The sequence below is a fragment of the Penicillium alfredii genome (assembly GCF_028826965.1).
Source record: "Penicillium alfredii strain IBT 34128 chromosome Unknown utg000001l_segment0_segment0, whole genome shotgun sequence".
NCBI classification, from domain to species: Eukaryota; Fungi; Ascomycota; class Eurotiomycetes; order Eurotiales; family Aspergillaceae; genus Penicillium; species Penicillium alfredii.
The window spans coordinates 680,455-699,793 of record NW_026622698.1 but is presented as its reverse complement, the minus strand read 5'-3'; the positions used below and the strand labels follow the sequence as shown (position 1 = coordinate 699,793).

The 19,339-nt window shown below is 50.2% G+C and overlaps 5 protein-coding genes across 5 annotated transcripts; 2 read left to right on the top strand and 3 right to left on the bottom strand.

Moving 5' to 3' along the window:
- Positions 1-157: 157 nt before the first annotated feature.
- NUU61_000261 (uncharacterized protein) lies at positions 158-1,998 on the top strand (the record flags this gene model as incomplete). Its single annotated transcript, XM_056650845.1, has 4 exons — positions 158-389; positions 446-801; positions 874-1,152; positions 1,204-1,998. The coding sequence occupies 4 exons, from the start codon at positions 158-160 to the stop codon at positions 1,996-1,998; spliced, it is 1,662 nt and encodes a 553-aa protein (XP_056515695.1).
- A 3,610-nt stretch (positions 1,999-5,608) lies between these two features.
- Positions 5,609-7,061, top strand: NUU61_000260 (uncharacterized protein; the record flags this gene model as incomplete). The annotated part of the gene is made up of 2 exons (XM_056650844.1): positions 5,609-6,790; positions 6,879-7,061. The coding sequence occupies 2 exons, from the start codon at positions 5,609-5,611 to the stop codon at positions 7,059-7,061; spliced, it is 1,365 nt and encodes a 454-aa protein (XP_056515694.1).
- Positions 7,062-7,614: 553 nt separating this feature from the next.
- NUU61_000259 (uncharacterized protein) lies at positions 7,615-8,839 on the bottom strand (the record flags this gene model as incomplete). The annotated part of the gene is made up of 2 exons (XM_056650843.1): positions 7,615-8,625; positions 8,714-8,839. The coding sequence occupies 2 exons, from the start codon at positions 8,837-8,839 to the stop codon at positions 7,615-7,617; spliced, it is 1,137 nt and encodes a 378-aa protein (XP_056515693.1).
- Positions 8,840-9,390: 551 nt separating this feature from the next.
- Positions 9,391-11,414, bottom strand: zfpA (uncharacterized protein; the record flags this gene model as incomplete). Its single annotated transcript, XM_056650842.1, has 4 exons — positions 9,391-9,625; positions 9,663-10,887; positions 10,942-11,154; positions 11,198-11,414. The coding sequence occupies 4 exons, from the start codon at positions 11,412-11,414 to the stop codon at positions 9,391-9,393; spliced, it is 1,890 nt and encodes a 629-aa protein (XP_056515692.1).
- A 6,909-nt stretch (positions 11,415-18,323) lies between these two features.
- On the bottom strand, positions 18,324-19,339 carry NUU61_000257 (uncharacterized protein; the record flags this gene model as incomplete). Its single annotated transcript, XM_056650841.1, has 2 exons — positions 18,324-19,165; positions 19,225-19,339. 2 exons carry the CDS (start codon positions 19,337-19,339, stop codon positions 18,324-18,326), a joined length of 957 nt encoding a protein of 318 aa, XP_056515691.1.

Sequence of the window (19,339 nt, the reverse complement as noted above, 5' to 3'; positions counted from 1 at the left end):
CCGGCTTTCATGGCACTTCAACAATCTCTCTTTGCAGTCGCCATTTTTCTTTTGATACCCCACTGGCTAGACTTATTCATTGCCAATCTCCTTATGCCTGCGTCTCGGTTTCTCTCTATCTTCCGTCAGCCCCTGCGTAGGACTCTGTATGCCGAGGATGCTTCAACGTGAGTCTGCCGTCACGGTCGTGTATTACTTGGTCTCAACACAAACTCCTAGGAGAAGTGCTACACTGCCATGGATTGCGACTCCCATTGACGAAAGAGACGGCAACCCTCCCCATCTTTACCGTCACTCGGATGCAACTCCCATCGAGCTCTTCTTTGATCTGTTCTTCGTGGCCAATTTGTCGACCTTTACTGCGACGCATGAGATCAACAACATGGATGGTTCGTTCCGGGTCAGTCATTTCCAAGGACTGGATGTCTCTAACATTTACCTCTAGCGCTGGGAGCATATATTGGGTTTCTTGGGGTTATCTGGTTCACCTGGCTTCAAGTGACACTGTTCGACATCCGTTTTGGGCGGGATTCGATCTTTGAAAGGATCAGCAAAGCAATCCAGCTAGGGGCTATGGTCGGGTTTGCATCCGCTGGCACTCGATTCAGCGCTCGCATTCATGATGAAAATGTCTGGGCTTTCCAGTCCCTCTGTCTGATTCTGGCGGGCAGTCGGATGCTGCTAGCCACTCAGTACACCGTCAACAATATTGTCTTCATTCGCCCCCGAATGAAACCGGCCATCAAGGGCGTCTCCATCACGGCCACCATTCTATGGTCAGCAAGTCTCTTCTATCTCGCGGTACGTTCTTGTCTATTCTGGTATCTATGAAGAAACCGGTTTTCGTGGACGTCGTTTAATGTCTCTCATTAGATGTACTTCACCAGTCAGTCTACTGGATTCCCTTCGCGAGTTTGGACTATTTGGTTTTTTGTCTTTGGAATTGAAATGTGGATGGTGATGACAGTCTCGTGTCTCTTTCCAGAGATCGGGTTTCAAGACACTCATCTCAATGTTCGAATGGGTCTATTGACGCTGATCATAATCGGGGAGGGTGTCATTGCAATCACTCGGATTGTCAATAAGACGGTGCGGCCTGGTGGGTGGACCAAATGGTCGTTTGTCCACATCCTGGGAGTTACTACTAATGTGGTGGGTTTCTAGACCCTGCTATCTTCAAAAGAATATGCTGATCAATCGCAGTACCTGCTTTGGCAGTCCTATTTTGACGTGTCTCCACGACATAGACTGGGGGTATTTACTCAGCAAGTTTGGGCTCAACTGCACTTTCCGTTCCATGTGGCTCTCATTCTCTTGCTGGAAGGGTCGCAGATCCTCGCCCTCACCTTGGACGTTACGTTGAAGCTGATGTATTTGGGGGAAACCATCATGTTTATCTGCGAGGACCCACGTCCGTCCGCGGACAAAGCTGTCCAGCTCATCCGAAGCACGATCGCCGACATGGAAATTCCCTTTAGTCGCGGTGCAACCCAGGAGTGGGCCGCCATCTCGAGTCTCCTGGAAGATATTGCGGAGCAACCTTTGTGTCCGGAAACTGGGACTCGACATTTCTTGCAGATGGAGGACTTGGTTGACGACCTGATGGGCAACGTGACAGCTGCACTTTTTTCGAGCATGGGGATCATTCCGACGGTCAAGGGAGACATTAGCCTCCTTGACCCAGATCAACTACTGCAGATGTACATGAAAGTGCTTGCCTTTGTTTACAAATATTTCTTCTCTGTCGCCAGCTTGTCAATGTGCCTTTTGGCTATTTTTCTGGCGCTAGCGCGCCGCCACGAGCGCCAGCTATACCTCGTGCTTTCGATTGGCATTCGTTTTGTCCTGGCCATCGTTCTTGCGAGTCTTGTTTCTTTTGCCAGCCACTTTCCACTTGCATATGCCTTCATGACCTCCCCGATCATTCTATATGCCGTTACCTTGACTCTCCTGGCGGGTCAGTTCTCTTGGTCTGTCCACATTATTATTATATGCTGATTGGCCACAGTACTCCTTGTTGACCGACTTTTGGACTGTCTGGCATCCCGGCAGGACGCAGCTGGCCGACGGAAGCGGGAAAGCGACATCGAGCTCAAACGGCTGGCCTCTGCCCCGGGGATGGTTGCGGTCGACTCGTTCTCCTCCCCGGGGACTGTCACTCGACGACGTGGACCGTTTCGGGTGAGATCAGCGTCTGTGTGAACGTTTCAACTTGGTGCTCATTGGCATGATATCCCGTTCCTGCCCAACAAGTTGTCCAGTGGCCTTTGGTTCGTTAGGGGCACATGCTTCGAACTTCCAGATAAGCATTTCAATAATCCATAACCACCGGACTTGAAAAAGCACTTTCTGCGAATATTCCTCTTTTTGTTTTACACAAATTAACTGTTCATCAGTTGCTGGGAACGAGTAGGCCGTCTGTAGAATATATAAGACACGGTCCCGAAACCCCAGTGGCCGTTGAAATCTCGGCAACATCCCTGATCAAGTATTGCCAGGTAGTCAGTGCCATGGCGCGTAGCAGCAGAGCAGCAGAACCGTTCTGGGATGGTCAATCTGCAGCGAGCCATGACGTGCAATGGCATGGGCATCAGTTGTGTCCGCCTTTTGAGACCAACCCAAGCTAGTTTGGCTATTCGAGTCTCGAAGGAGGACTAGGAGTAGAAAAGAGAAATATATTGAGTTGGGTGAGAATAGTATTTTCTATTCGCCTCAATGTAGTTGTTTGCAGGTGGAAGCTGGAATTCCATATCCGTAACCCTAATGCCTCCGAGATATACTTCCACCCTTGAGATTCATTTTTCCAGCAACCATCTCCAACCTCTATCTTCCCCACTCTTTTTGTTCTCATTCGGGCCTCTTCACCCTTCACCACCCCCGGCTCCACAGTTGGCAGTGCCAACACAACCAGCCAACACCAACCCTCCTGTCCGCACCCACCCCGACTTCCCCGGATCTGTTTCAGACAAACCCTAAACGCAGCAGAAGAGAATCAAGCCAACCCCTTTAAAGTTACCCTTTCAAATATTTTTAAAGAAAAGAGAATAAAATAAAATAAAAACAGAGCAAGACCAATGGCAGGCCCCGAACCTGATCTGCATATGCAGCTCATACCCCCATAACGTCGATCCACATCTTCCCCTTAAACAAAGAGCCGGGAGTTTGCTCTGTTGTCTGACGTGAACTGCTCCTAGAGTACCCGTCCCGGCATCCCATCCGGCTGGTTCGGGGGTGGAGCTCATGGGCCATCCATACGTCTTTTCTTTTCTTCGTCTCCATGGCCTGGCAAGCCAGCAAAGCTGTGCAACTGTTGCCCGTTCGCAGCGCTGCAGGCGGGATTTCTAGCTTGCCGGTTTCAACGCCACCCGGGCCATCCCACGGCAAGTGAAAGAAGCTTCTTTGAAACAGGGTTAATAGCTGGGATGGAGGTTTACTGTGGTTGGTTTCAGGCTATAAGCTGCTCTGTGTCTGTATGCTTTGAGATATCATACTTTCTTTTGGGGTTATGTTTAAGATGATACTACAAATATTATACATAAACTACGAACCATTACATATGAGAAAACAACATAATAGGAACATGCTATCTCTAGCACTATTTTGACCCACCAACCCGGCCGAATATCAACCAGGGCCCTACACCCCCACCTCGGCAGTTGGCATCCCCAAAGGATTTGACAGGTCACACCACGATCGCCTCCCAAATCAGCTAGTGCATCCGCTACCCTCTCAACTTTGCTTTTTACAGGCAGGTTGGATTATCCCGTGGGTCTGTGATTGGCGCGGATGTCAGATAACCTCTCTTCTGGCGCCCTCCCCTTAAAGCCCTATGTGGTTATCCGTCCAGGATGGAACATTGTCAACCTGGCTGGGCTGTTGCGAGATGGAGATCCGGACGGTTCGTCGATCATAGCAGTGTTTCTTTTTCGTTTTCTATTTTTCTATTTATTTATTTTTTCTTTATCCGCCGTGGCTGGGGTTGCTCTGGTTGGGGGCTATATGGAGGAGGTTGTATGTATACTTGGTGAGGATTCTCGGAGGAAATGGCACGGATCAAGGTAGAGACGAGAAAGATAGATATCAAATCTATCAAAAGAAAAAGTAGTAGAAAAGTCTATTTCGAAGCCATAGCCTCGACTGCATTGAATACTTAGAAATCTCCGACTAGAAGGATACCCTCTATTCCTTCGGCTTTTTTTCCCCTTCACTGTTTCTTTCTTTCTACTGTCTCACCTCTCAGACACAGCCCCGACTCAATTTCCAGATTCGAGGACCAGACAAGACACCACACAAGACAATAGAGAACCGATCTGAAACGAGCGGCAAGTGGATCGCCAGTATCAGAGCACAGCGAGATTTGCAGCCTGGCTAGGGCTAAGAGCTCATTTCGGCAACGACCCTTGTTCCCTTCTTGTTCTTGACTTTGCTATTACCCCCTAGGGGGCACTTTCTAGAGTTACTAAGGGGGGAGATGTCAATTCCTGATGGACCAAGGCACCATGTTCTACAAGAGATGAGCCGGGCCGAGGATCAGGAATGAGCTGGACGGGATATGAAGAATGAATTGTCGTGATGTCGTCAGTGCTCCTATGAGTTGTGCTCTTAAAACAGCACTGTGAATCTTGCTGGCCTGACCAGACTTTTCTCTTTGATAGATTTTCCCGTCTTCGACTTAGCTTGTCTACTTGTCTTGTCTAACAGTGTCTCTTGCACAATCTGCGCTGCATTCCTTGCATTCAAAGAGATCGAGCACGCACGCACCCCATACGCTCGCCTCCCCGGTCAACGGCCGCCTGCCCCGGCATATCTGAGACCGCATTGCATCCAACGGCTCACCCGCTTGAACCAGAGTCTGGGCTGTGGTAGTAGTCTAGCAGGCCTATTGCTTCTCGGAGGTTGAAGTTAGCTGGTTGAGTTGGCATGGATTGTCAAGTGCTGCTATCTCAGAGCCAGGGCTTCAAACTGTGAACAGCAAGGTGCAAGAAGAATAAGGTGAGTAGATCACCTCGACTGTGCAGGTGAAACCTCTCCAGCTACAGTCCATCACTCACCTTCTGCAAGTCTGATAACGGCCCTGCAGGTGTCCCCCATCCGCCAGCCCAACCACCAGACAGGCTGATATTCTGGGGCAAAAAAAAAGACGGTAGTCTACACGCCGCGACAACCCGCGTACGACCAACCTTGCTGTCCCGTACTTGCGGTGTGAAGTGAATGAGCGGGAGCATCACAACATTCTTTATTTTTATTTTACAATCTTTCATATTTTTTCGGCTTGGTATTCACAGCCATGGCCGGTGTACTGGTTGGCTCTAAGGCCCTGAAGCCACGGCGTGCCCGCCAAAAAGAAATCCCTGCCATGGCCCCCCAGTTTATCTCTGGCTGTTCTCCTTCTTTCTCACACATGGACTCATGGCAGTCTTGCTGTGTTGACAGATCACGCACACGTTCTCTGGGCACTTGGGGATCAACGTCCTCCTGTCACTCTCCGGGCTCAGATCAGCGCTCTCGACTGCGCCGGCAACGTCCAAGACGTATTTCAATGAAGAACCGCCAAATTCAAAGCTCTGCCCGACACTTCACTGGAGACATGTCTCACAAAGAATCCTCAATGGGCCATCATCTGCTTTCGAGGGAGAATCTCTGCTGCATCCCAGAGCAGGCGCAGCCCCTATACCCGCCAGCTGTGTACCCGCAGAGCACTCTCTCCTCTATGACAGAGTCAGAAGCAAAGGCTTCAGACTCCAGCAATGGCGGCACATATAGGGATCCAGGCTGCGGTGCTCGACAACAAATCGATGAGCCTTTCACGACCAGCACAGCCAATAACTACACTGCGCTCGTCCATCCAATGCCAAAACCCACTCTATGCATGGCGGCCAGCAACCTCTTCTTTCTGTCAGGTACCGAGGAGACTCCGTCCCTGGCATCATCTTTCGAATTTACCGAAGTGCCGCAGAGCGAGCCAGCCATCCCAAACGGTGTCCCGTTCTACATCCCACCCGTGGCGGCCTATGACACCGAGAAACCCGCCAGTCTCCAACCATCCAATCTGCAAATTACAAGCTCTGCGTCTCTCCCAGACACCAAATACATCGGCGACAGCAACGCTGGATGGCTGGCATGGCCTGTCCCGCACGACCCAGAGCCGTGGTACACGCACCACCCAGCCGATATCATGGCCGAGGGACTGGACTGGGCGAATGGAGGCTACTATCCAGACCCATGGCCGATATCCGACATGACAAACACTACAAATACGGAACTGGTCCAAAGCCCAGGCATGCAGGCATACAATCCGAGTCACGCACTACCATTCCACGTCCCCTCATCCGCAGACCCGCACTCCTCAGTGCGGTCCTCGTCGTCCCCGATATTCAGCGAGTCTGACCCGGACTACCCGGGGCCCGGAACTACAGACCCCTTCGCAGCAGGACATAGGCAGGACATGCACGCGTATGCCGACTACACAAAGCCAACATACGCCGGAGCAACAGGTCCAGATGGAACCAGTATGCCCGCACCTCTCGACGACAAGGGGACCAACTCTACTACCCAAACCCAGTTCCCTGAACAGCCATGTACCGACAAGCCCAGCATCAAAGCAAGCATGCACTACAGCGATACGCGCAACGCATTCCTAATTGACTGCAAGCGGCGCGGGCTGTCGTACAAGGATATCAAGCGCATTGGCGGGTTCAAGGAGGCCGAGTCGACGCTGCGAGGCCGGTTCCGCACGCTGACCAAGTCGAAGGAGCAACGGGTGCGGAAGCCCAAGTGGCAGGAGAAGGATGTAAGTATCTTCCTTCTTCTTCTTCTTCTTCTTCTTCTTCTGTGGTTATCTATGTATGTGCCGTATTTGACATCAACTAACTAATCAGATAATCCTCCTCCGCCAAGCAGTCGCCGCCTGTGCATCCCCCTCCGACGGCGACATGTCGCAGCCACCCAAGGTATCGTGGAAGAAAGTCGCGCAGCACATCTGGACGCATGGGGGGTCGTACTATTTCGGGAATGCGACGTGCAAGAAGAAGTGGTGTGAGATTTATGGTATCCGAATTTGATATACATTCTTTTTTTTTTTCTTTATTCTTCTGGCTACTCGGTTGTTGGTCATTGACTACTTGATAACTTTGTTCTGGTTCTATTCTGTCTTGGTTAGGGAGTTAGCTATGTGTTGGGGGGTCTGGCTCAGGAGTCATGGGCGAGTTTCCCTGTTTCTTGAAGAACTCGGCTGGATTGAGTGCATGGAGCAGAGTATTTTTGTGGCTTGTATTGCATTACATTGCATTTTCTGTCTTTCTTTTTCTGGTCTTATTTTCTGTGCTCTTGTCTGTTTCATTGTTTATTCGTTGTGTTTACTCGGTGTTGGGAGCGTGCAAAGGCATCTGCAATATAGATTTCCTACTCGTCAGTTCCATACGTAATTTAAAATAAGAAAGTATTTCATTTCAAGTCATATCACTCGGGTGTAAGTACAGCAAATACACCCCACACCCGAAGCCTATATCCAAGGATGCCATATAGACATGCGAGAGCAATATCTCTTCTCACAGAAGAGGTCATTCATATCTACTTGCAGAGTATGAACCACTCATTTTTCATAGAATAGACAACTCATCCTAGAGAAGACACATCCCATCTATCCCACCGAGGATGCCCAACGTCAGCAAGCACCCCCGTAAGAAGCCCCGGATTCCTCCGCAACGCATCCCACTCACTCTCCGCCTTAACCATCAGCGTCCCCGCCAACAGCGTCCCATTCAGCGACAGAACCCCGGAGTCCAAGATTTTCTCCGACGCAGCCGCCGCATCCACCGGCACGCGGGCGGTTTCCTGGCGCCGGGGACAGATCAGCATGGTTGACAGCGTCATGGCCAGATTGTAGCTGATCACTGCGGGGCCCTCTGTGGGAATATTCTCGGGGTATTGGTCTGCGGTTTGGCCGTGGGTTGCTGCTACGGCTGCACGGTAGAGTCTCAGGTAGATTGTGTGCAGGGTTTCTGGGGATGGGTTGGGTGGGAGGGGAAGGGCGAAGTGGGCGAATGGGAGCTGGGATAGGCTTTGGAATGAGGATTGGGAGGTGGAAGAGGTGGTAGAGAGTGTTTCGATTAGAGGATCCCAGGCTGGGTTTGGTGATGTCGGCTCCTTCTCTGAGGAAGGCTGCGCGCGCATAGCCTCGACGGGCAGGAACTGGAGATGGCGGTGCGGTTGGCTAGCGCCGCTGTCGTCGCCGGAATTGAAAAAGGCAAACAGTTTCTTCTTTGGATTCTTCGGTGAAGGGAAAGAGGAAGAAGTAGAAGATCCATTGGACCCTTCGTGGAAACTCTCATCCACACCCCACGCCCGCAAACACTCATACGTCGCCTCTAAGTCCTCCCTAACCAATAAATCCGTCTGCGCCTGCCAGTCGACGGTAGCAAGAATGAAATGATTCGGAATCACCGGAAACTTATTCAAAACGAGCGAGTAGGCGGGTTTCTCCGCCGGGAACTGCGCGATCAGCAGGTCGGGCGACGGGTCTTGGAAGGGGTCTGGTTTGGGGGGTTTGGGACCGGCGGGGGATGGTTGTTGCTGTTGGAGGTTGGAGGGTTTCTTTGCGAGGGCGGGGCAGTAGCGGAGTTGATACTTTGCAAAGAATTAGATTGCCTGTTTTGATTTTCTTGTGTCTGCTAGGTGAGGAGATGGTAGGGTTGGGGTTGGAGTTGGGACTCACTGGTATCCCCGCGGCATGGATAATTGACAAATGCGTCGACGAGAAGACGAGGTGGCCGGCTTCTTTGGCTGTTGTGAAGCGGCGGGCCACGAGGGCCGACAAATTCTCGGAGAGACCCAATTGCATGGTGGGCGGTTGGGGATGGGGAAGATGGATGCGCGAGGGTTGGAGATGGAGGTGGAGGTGGGGAGGGGCGATAAGATGATTGCGTTGGCCAGTTGATCCACAACGCCTACCAGCTAACTTGGTAAGTTAAGTGTTGTATACTCACCATTCAAGCTAAATGAAGGTACACACTCAGACTGATGATTATAAGACTGCCATTTGGCATTTGACATCCATTAGATGACTCGTAATTGTTTCCAAGTCCAATCAGCACCGTCTGATGCCAGTCCAGCTCGCAGATCAGGGGATACAAGTGCAAGGCCACAAGTGCAAAATGCTAGAAAACACGATTCCAAATGAAAAGAGAGAAAAGAGAGAAAAAGAAAGAAAGAAAAAATCGTATCGAGCACATCGTTCCCAAGGTATCATCCATAATCCGCATTCAGACAAATCGCTCGTCAGACGCCTCTGCTATACGGAAAACATCAGACATCGAAAGAAAAGCAAAGAAATACACGGCCATCTCAAGCCTAGTAAATAGGAGGGAAGAGAGGAGAGAGGAGAGAGGAAATTTAGGCCATCAATTCGTTAAGGGAAACCTCGTCATCGTGCGAGTGTCCCAGCTCCGGCAGCAGCATGGCCGGCTGCCCCATGAGATGCGGCGAGGGACCATCAATCCAGGGCCCGCGCTCGGCATCGGAGGCACTCAGCACACCCTCGGCACGCTTCATGGTCTCGACGTCGAGGTCGGTGACGTAGGCATCGCGGTGGGGAGGCACCGGCGGCGCCGGGGAGACGGAGACGGACCTCGAAGTCGTTGTTTAGCATCATCTCGTCCTTCCACAGGCGGCGCTGGCCGTCAAATACACACAGCACGCGCTTCTTGGTCTTCATGCTGCTGTTGGGGCAGCCCCAGGACTGCGGGTAATTGCCGCGGTTGTTGCGGCGGCGAGTCGCCACGGCGCGGGGCGCCTTGGTGGCAGCAGATGACGAAGATTGCTTCGAGACGGCACTGCCAGTCCTAATGATGGCGCGCGAGGACCCCGCGGAGCTGCCGGTGGCACCCTTGGAGGATTTCAGGCCGCCGCGGCCGGAGCGCCAACTGGCGGGGTCGTGAGAGTCGTGATCATCGTCGTCGTCGTGTTCATCGAAGGGGTCGACGGAGGAGCCGGCCGCGTCGACGAGCTGGTGCTTTTCCATGGTCTTCTGCACCTCCTCGTCCGAGGCCACCTCGGCCAGCCGCTGCTGGTTGATGGCCTCGGAGGGCTCTTCCTGCTGCACGACGCGCAGCACGCAGTCGTCCAGGTGCTCGTAGAAGTCCTGGGCGTTGCTGAACGTCGCCGAGCAAGTGGAACACTTGCCCGTGGCATCGCTGCCGTAGTTCATGCCGCGCTTGGTGGAGCCGGTTGGACTGCGCTTGCGGCAGTTGGGCGGGGTCTGCTCGACGCCATGCACTGCGGTCAGATGGCGCTTGAAAACGTCGGCGCGGTTGAAGCTCTTCTCAGCGGGAGACCCCGAGCCCGGGCAGAAGCCGCACACCATCGTGCCCTTGTAGTGGGTCAGGGTGTGGCGGTTCTTGTCGTACTTGCGCGCGAAGCCCTTGGTGTGGTACTCGCACGTCACGATGGGGCATTTCTCTGGGCGTTCGGACTGGTGCGTGAGCATGTGGGCTTTAAGATCTTTGAAGATCCGCCCGCAGTCCGGGTGTGGGCATCGGCCTTTTTCCTTGGTCTCGTCGTCGGCATCAATGCTGCTCAGCGCCGGGCTGTGCTGCGAGTGCCGCGACCGGATCGACGAGATGGACGACCGTCGGTCGTAGACGGACACGGGGCGCGAGTGCGAGTTGGCATGCATCATCAGCGGCGACGGCCCGGACCGCGACCCCGGATGTAACCGGGGGGACGGGTGCGGCTCTGCATTGTCGCTGTAGGGGACAGGCGATGCAGCGGGAGATTGGGGGATGAAGTTGGGGGGGACCGCAGAGTAGGGAGGGTTGGGTTGTTCGGGGTAGGAGATGGTGGGCGGAGAGAATCCGGGGCCAGATTGGACGGGCTGGATCAGGGAAGGATCTGAAGCGAGTCAGCCTTATACAGTTGACCTTGAGATCTAGTCATGTCACCCACCAACAAACGTGTCAGGAAACTTTTCTTGGTAGAGCCCGTCCAAGTCGACGGTGCTCCCCACAAATTCATTAGGAAATAAATCGTTCATCACAGCCGTGGGCAGACCCAAGCCGTGGTTGGTATTGACCCAGTTGTCCTGGAAGGCCTGAGCAGTCCCCGAGTATGGCGAGCCAATGGCTGAGGAGGATGCGCTTGCAATGGACGGGCCTGATGCTGAGGAGCCCGTGGGAATGTGAGGATCGGAGTGAGAGGGCACAGAGGGGGGGAGTAGCGGGCATAGAAGAGAAATTGGAAGGGTTGTGGACGTCGGACTCGTATACAGACGGGGTATCATAGAAAGGCTGGGAGACGCGGGTGAGAGTTGGGGCGTATTGGGGAGCACTGTCCACCGGGAATGGGAAGATATCCACTAGAGTCGGGTCCATGGCCTGGTAGTAGGATTGCTTGAGACGGGCGGGATCCACGGCCAACATTGTGAAAGAGCAGCAGAGGGAGATGTTCCTCTATATAAATAAATAAATAAAAAAAAAAAAAAAAAAAGTCTTAAGTGTTTTTTCTTTGTTGGAAAAAACACCCACCGATAAGGTTTCTTGATTGCGGGCCGCTCGGCAACCCAAACGTGCGAGGCAACGTGCCTCACCGAGAATGCAAAGGGGTGAGAAGGCAGAAGTGCATTCAGGTTGGGAGCCCCAGATCAGAGGGGGGAAGAATCAAGATCGATACAGGGTGAAAGGGAGGGAAGGGGGAGAGGGATATTATAAAGATCCGCCCTACAGGATAGGGTGCAGATAATCCAGACTAAGATTTGATAAAAGGAAAAGAATTATGATTATAATAAATAGCAAAAAGAATTATATATTATTATATATTCGATTATATATTTTATAAAAAAAATCATTATTATTTGTTATTATTTTAGTATTTGAATATTCGTTGGTATTATTCGTACCGTACTGTACCATGCCACGGGGCTGTGGACCGGGGGCCCCAGGCATCGTTCAGGCGTCCAGCAATCCTGCTTCTCTCTGCCCTACGACATGGTGCGCTGGCTTTCTTTGTATCGCAAATGTCGCTTGGATATCCTATAGGTCGAGAATCTGACAAAGATCGAGTCACCCAGGTGTATACTGTATCATAACCAGATCGTATTCCCGTGGATCCGGGTGCCGATCTTCTCCCCCACAGAGGAACCCATGTTGGCGTGCATGGCTCGCAAGACGGGATGATTGGCCCTCAGCAAATGAAGCGTGAAATGAGGACTTCCAGGCTCTCTCCAATGGCAGGGGCAGGGTGACTTCCGATGGTTTGTTGTCGGCCTGCGGCCACAAGTATCATTTTCATTTTATGATAATGATTCTCACCCTGGTGGATCGGCCTGGATGTGAGAACTCGTCCAGGATGGTTCCCTGTCTTGAGCCGCATCGAGTCGGAATGGCAACTCTCGAATATATCCCTCATCACATCATATTCTTCCAAGACTGGGTATTCTCCTATCTTCTCCTATTTGTCTCATCTTTTCATACTCTTATACTTACCGTCACATGTTGACAAAGGCTCGGGTGGGTCTCGGGACTGACATCGGAAAGACCGCGAAGGATTTAGATCAGAAGAATCAAAAAGTCAGAATTTCACAATTATCCGGAATAGGCTGTCAGACGGGAAGACCATTCTTCAACGAGACTATTGGCGCCATGCGTTAGTTTAGTTCGGGTAAAAGGTGAAGGAAGAAAAAAAAAAGGGCGCGGTGAGTCGAAGCAACACCTGAGCCACAACCCGGCCTGAGCCACAGTTCAATAGTCCGCAGTGTCCAATGATATCCAAGGGAGGCGCTTTTAGGGGGTGTGATTGGATGGCTGCAGATTTGTCGATGGGTCCAGCAGCAGAAGTGAGGCGCAGTCTTGGTCTGGTTCACCGCCGAGAAAAAAAGAAAAGAAAGAAAAAGAAAAAAAAAGGCTCGGCGATCCCGACAGATGCAAGAGACGGGATGAGGTCATGTTGGTAATTTTTGTATGTTCGTAAATTATATTTGTGACCGATAGTTCGGCCATAATTCTGGGGGGACCCTCGGTGCATGGCCCTGGACACTGGCGGTCGGCCATCGAGGCTGTGTTTACAAAGGCATACAAGACCAAAAGATTGACAAAAGACAAAACTTGGAAATATACTTGCAGACCCCAAGTGATGAACTCTCTCCCTACCATCCAATCTCAGGCACCACACACTCTTTTTTTCCCTTCTTCCGCCCCCCAAAAAACCCATGACACATCACCCCGACACTCTAAGAAGAATTGGGTATTTCGTACGACAGGATGATTAGGCTTACCCAGCCAGGACTCGTTTTCTCCTTCACCATCTCCACGGCCCTGGGAAGCTGGGAGCGCGCGTTGGGCATTGCGACCAGGTGGGCCCCCCTCACGGCGACCCCGACGCCAAAGTTTTCAGGCCCCATTGCAATTTCAGCGGAGCCTCGAGGATTATTTTATTATAATAAGAGAATGACCCTGTCGGGAAGTAGACACGACAAGGAATCAAGTCTTGTACTTTGGATCTGAAAACATCATACCCAACGCGGCACCACCATCTCTGGGTCGGGTGCGATCCATCCATGGATGCCATCGATCGCACCACTCTGACTATTATTACAGTACCATTCTAAGTTACAAGGTATGTAAACAGAAAGAAGAAGAAAAGAAACCAAAAAAAAAATTACAATGCGACCTCGGCAGTTTACTCTTCCACGTGGAAACACCCTCGTCATCGTGAGCCCTAACTAGCTTGCCAGGATAAGCAACTGTGCTACTCCGAAGTTTCACCCATTCTAAGAATAACCACAGAGTTCAACCAAGGAAGTGAACCTAAGTTTAACTAACCATGCAAATTGACCAGGGCTAAATTTGGAGGGGGGGGAAAAACCAAATCCTTCGAGTCCGTTAGTCCTTCAGGGTGGCCGATCCCAACAGTTCTCCAAAAAGTCCTGTGCTATTCATGGATACATATCTCCAAATGGGAGGGACTTGGTTTGCGAGCCATGGCTCTAAGCCCTATAAAGAGTAACCATGCACGAGAGCGGGCCCCAAACCCCTGTCATCCATGTGGGAGAGCGAACGAGAGGGAAAGAAGAGAGTATGTCAGTGTTTCTAAAAACAGAATGAAACAAGCAGAGGATGAAACACCGGTTCGAACGATCGACAAGTGCATGCGGGAGTCTGGGGGATCCCACTCGATCCTCGCGTAGTAGCCTCTCATATTCGAGGATTCTCCTTCTATACACAGTAAAGATGCAGGCACTGTTTCTATTCTTGTTAGTTCATGACTTGTGGTTGGCCCCCATCAACCCCCGGACAGTGGCAAAATCAACTACTGTAATCAACTACTGTACATCTCGACTACTCTGAACGAGATAGCTTCAACATCCCACCTACTCGATGGATTTCTTCGCACGTTAACTCTGCCCCCGCAAGTGTAATCATGCACCTCGTCTGTTTCAAAACGCCATGTGTGCCGACCGGGATCCAATTTTGGGCCCCCACGGGTAACTGCGTATCTCATGAAGAGACAGGAAACTTATAATTAGATAGACATTTTATTGTATTTCTTTTTTTTTTTTTTTTTTTTTGCTTCTCTATGTACATTCCTCGCAATGCCATGCCTCATTGTGCCATCCCTCTCGTGTCTTGTGGGACATTCCCTAGAAGATTCCTAAAAATAATATTCTCATCCTGCATCTCGGGCGGATCATGCAAGCTAGAGAGACCCGGTGGTTCGCATGGCTGCAAAGAATTATGATCATGGTATTATGGTAATACGTGGATAAGTGACTGAATGTACATCCATGGGATCTCCCCAGAATCTGTTCGGGAAGTCAACGGATCTAGGGTTGTCTCGGGTGACGGGATGTTTCAAGAAGCGAGCTTGTGCTTCCTCACTACATACTGGTGAGTATCACAAATCAAGTTTTCAAACAGAGATCTCTTGTATCTTTCTACCGAACGAGCTTCTAGACTTCTAGAATATGACTGGTAGGACAAGGCCATGACTCGTCCTTTTTACTCCATAGAGTCTCCGTGGATGTATACATAGCCATGAGATCGACTACAAATCCATCAGAGATCTTCCGCCAACCGATGATCAGGAGCTCTAGACTCTACATGATGTATTTACTATAAATACAGTATGTACATATCAGGATGGAAATCGGAATACCACCCCGACAATCTCTCATTTTGACGGTAACAATCCTGTCGCTGATCATGCGTGCACGCGCCCCTATCGAGTCGGTGCTATCCATATCCCCCGATATTTTCCCTGAAGCGAGGCTGGAATGGTTAGAAAAAGTTAGAATGGTTAGGCTATACGCGCTGTGCTAACCATAGTAATGGGCTAGGGGCCAGTAATGGACTAGGGGCCAAGGTCTAAAGATTTACAGTGGATCCTGTACAGCTGTCCTTCATCTTGTTTCCGTTGCCCCTGGCGCTATTGTCACCAGTGTCCTTCCTCAACAATCTCAGCCTAACCTTTTTCGTATATGATATTCTATACCTCTTAGCTACATATGAAATATATGAATAGTAAACACCCCCAGAAATTACCTGGTCAGTGCGTCGGCCCCTTCACCCCCCCTGTCCCGGGTAAGGTGCGGATCTGGGTTCGTTGGGATCTAGTGCGGTTCTCTTTTATTTTTTGTATCTATGAACATTATTTTGGGTGATCGTGAATGAGTCAGTATATTCTCACTATCGATATTACGCCTTCGTGACTATGTAATAATACATTCAATGGAGGTTCAACTAACACAGGCGATGGAAATGACAGCGAGACCAGTCTCCACAAGAATCCTACGTATTGTCTTCAAGAATCATGCACGGGCATTATTATTATTATTATTTATGATTATGATTTTGTCTATAGACAAGTCCAGTATAGTGGCCGCCAAACTAGTGACACTATTGTCCCGTCGTGACAGGTCATCCCGTGTGGATACGTGGGGGGTGTTGTGTATGACGGGCCTGGGGTGATGGGGTCGATAATCCTCGTATAGATATTCAAATATTCAAATCATGTGTACTTTGTTCTTGTCGCTTTTTCTTCAAGTAAATTTATTTGATATTTTTGTTATTATAAATTATCCCCCCTGACCATCACGGCGATCTTCCAGGGGAGTCACATGCCCCCCTGCATATAGTCGATCTGGCAATATGGAATTTATGTAGCGTCTGAGACAAGCTTAGAAATATTCGCATTGACAGTAATTTACTATCTTATCATTCTTTTAATTTACTTGTCATCTCTTTGGGGCCGTGGAGCGCGGTCCGGTCCTCGCCACGGCACCATGTGGGTGGAAACGGGGCTTATTCAAATACATTAGAGATTAGTGAGCATGATCTATTGTACTCTGTACACATCGACAACTTTAGGAATATTCTCAAGTGGTCTGACTAATTACTGAAATGGTTACTAAAAAATATATTTACTTATCGCCCTCATGGTTAAGGCAAGGCAACGCTGGTGGTGCCTGGTCACACCCGGGCGCCATCACCCCAGGGCAAAACACACCCAATCACCCTGGTGAAGGCCTGCCAACTGACGCCATGAGCAGTGCAATATTGGGTTCGGCAAGGCGTCCAGTAGGAACGACTTTAAGACTTATTTGGACTATTTCTCCTAAGGAATATAGTTTGCAAGATAATACTCCATCACTGCAAATCATAGCTAATCAGTAAATCATCTGTGAATCACGATCGGATCACAAACCCAAATCCTTCCCGATCTATATACCCCGACTCCACCCCAAGGTTGCCTCTAGTCCATAAGCCCACCCATGGTCTGAGATCTGATCATCTGATTCTATCTCCGATACGTGTAACCTCACCTTATTCACCCTCGACCAGTTACGTACTATACCATCCATATTAACCAGATCGAGTTTCTCTATCTCTTGGGAGTGCGAATCGGGTGGAGACTCGAGATATCGTTACACGGCTGTACCACGATTCCACTCAGGCAGACGATGGCGCATGAGTCACGGTACAAACTCGGAGATCTAAGATCCCCTGTCCATTTTGTAGACACCTCGTGAAGGTCCCCGAAATACTGTTCCCTGCAGGTGGGACGGACAATAGTTCCTGTGAGATTGGCGGGTCGACCATTGCCTGGGGGCATGCATGTGTCGGGTGACGGTTATGTACATTGAATAGTGGAAGTGCTCCTCGTGTACATACTCGTCATAGCCATGGCCATTTTCAGCAAAATATATCTATATCTAGTCAGACTAGTACATATGGGTAGATGTCGCTGCATTGCTAGTCTCTTAGCAGTACTCGGTTAGTGCGATGATCAACATGTTGCAGGCGCGCGATCTCGGGAGCAGATATGCATACACGCGAGATCAGCACCGTGGCAATTTCCCCTCCTCTATTCTGATCTATCATCTTGGGAGCTCCCCCCTCGCTATGATTGAGTTCACCGCATGACGATCCTCGCGATTACTTGTGCCTCACCACGGGCTCGGAGGAGATGCATCTACTTTCGCGGGAAAGATCCACTCTTGATTTTCTTGTCTTTCCTTTTTTTTTGTGGGATGTTTATGGGATGTGCCACTTCACAGGATTTGACAGACATCAAAAAATTTGATTGTGGCTACTCTCCACTCACGGATAGGGATTCCACTATTTTACGATCCAAACAGAGAAAAAAAAAAGAAACAAAAATGCCATCTCCACAGCGGGACACTCTAGCACCAGCCTATAGTTGTGTAGTGTTGCGGTCGCCGAGATCAAAATCCTCGGCCTGCGATCTGCCCCTCCACTTGGTGAGGCGGTGTCATGGCCCACTGTGACGACTTGGTGAAGGAATCAGAATAATGCTGGTGATCATGGTCATACCCCCCTGAATATGTATATCTGCCCTCTATCTATACGTACCAGATATTCTTTTCCGCAAGCTTTCCAATTCAGGCGGTGCTTTTATAAGAGCACGAGGCATCTCACTGAGTAAACCTCATCGCGAAAATAAACAATGAGGGAGGGAGGGAGAGCTTCAAATGCTGTCTTTGAACTGGGTGAGAGAACCGAAGCAGTCTTCTGCTATAGACAGTAAATCTGAGATATAGACGGAAGCAGTAGGATATTGCCTAACTTGAGGAATATACTAGGGCGCAGAACAAGTAGAGACCATTCGATGATAAATTTTATCTTAGCCCTTTATCTGGCTACTACATAGATTAACATTATATCTATATATACAGAAATATTAGACCAAGATACTAGGGTATGTTCTTGATAGTTGTGAAGAGCCTTTCAGAACAAATCTCATATCCCATCAAGGGAATCTATATACACAAATTAGGCACTCCACAAATTGCGGTAATTAAACAAGAGTCGACCTTAGGAGGCGATCAAGACCGTGGCCGGTTTCCGAATTTTCTCACCCTTGATGATTTGAAACGCGGGTACAACATCATAGCAGGGACCAGGCCCGTAATAGTCTGGGTCAAATCGAACCAAAATCTTGCCCTCGGTGAACGCGATATTGTCGACATGGTTATCCAAAAGACTGATCAGGCGATCCATGCCTGCGCGTTTATATGTCCTGGTTGTAATTCCATGAGACAGGCCTGGAAGTAGGTCGTAGATTTCATCCTTGACTTTATTGATCTGGTCTGGAAATTGCAAACCACGGCCGTCGTCCGCAGGGGCGGTGTATATCGCCACGCGAGTATCCGCATCACTCCTTGTAAAGTAGGAGGTTCGGATTCCGCGGGTACGTCCCTCTCCCGCCATGTTGACCCCGTGGGCAAGGACATCAAGGACCTCTCTGTTGAACCGACGCTCGTTGAAAGCATAAATTGGCTTTCCTCTTCGATCCACCTGGCCGGTTTTTTCTTCGAACGTGGGTCTTTCCCAAAAGTGCCCCATATAGAGAGCATATCGAGATGTGATGATGACAACGGTACAGCCGGACAGATTCACGACGCCAAAATTGTGTTTCGAGCGGGGGACGGGCCACAGCTTTGCTGTCGAGGGCGAACTGTCTTCAAGGGAAAGAGGGAGGAGTGTGGCGTCTCGAAGTTTATCGCGAAACCAGTTAAAGGAATCCCCTGGAGCGGGTTCACTGAAGACCCTCTTCTCGAGTGTTGATGGAGACTCGCTGACTGAATCATTTGAGGGGTGGGCGTCTCCATTATCTCCATTATGGGCTGGATCGGGTTCTGGCGTGTCTGGTTTGGCTAATTAGTTCTATTGTCAGCTCTCGTTGGGATAATGCTTTCTGTGCCGATATACGTACCGTTAACAGTCACCGAGCCCCTCTTGCTAATCGCATGCGCTTGCACAAGGCTGTTAAGAAGCGCAATAGCAAGGAGGGAGAACAGAAATTCCCTGGAACTCAAGCTGAGCCTCAT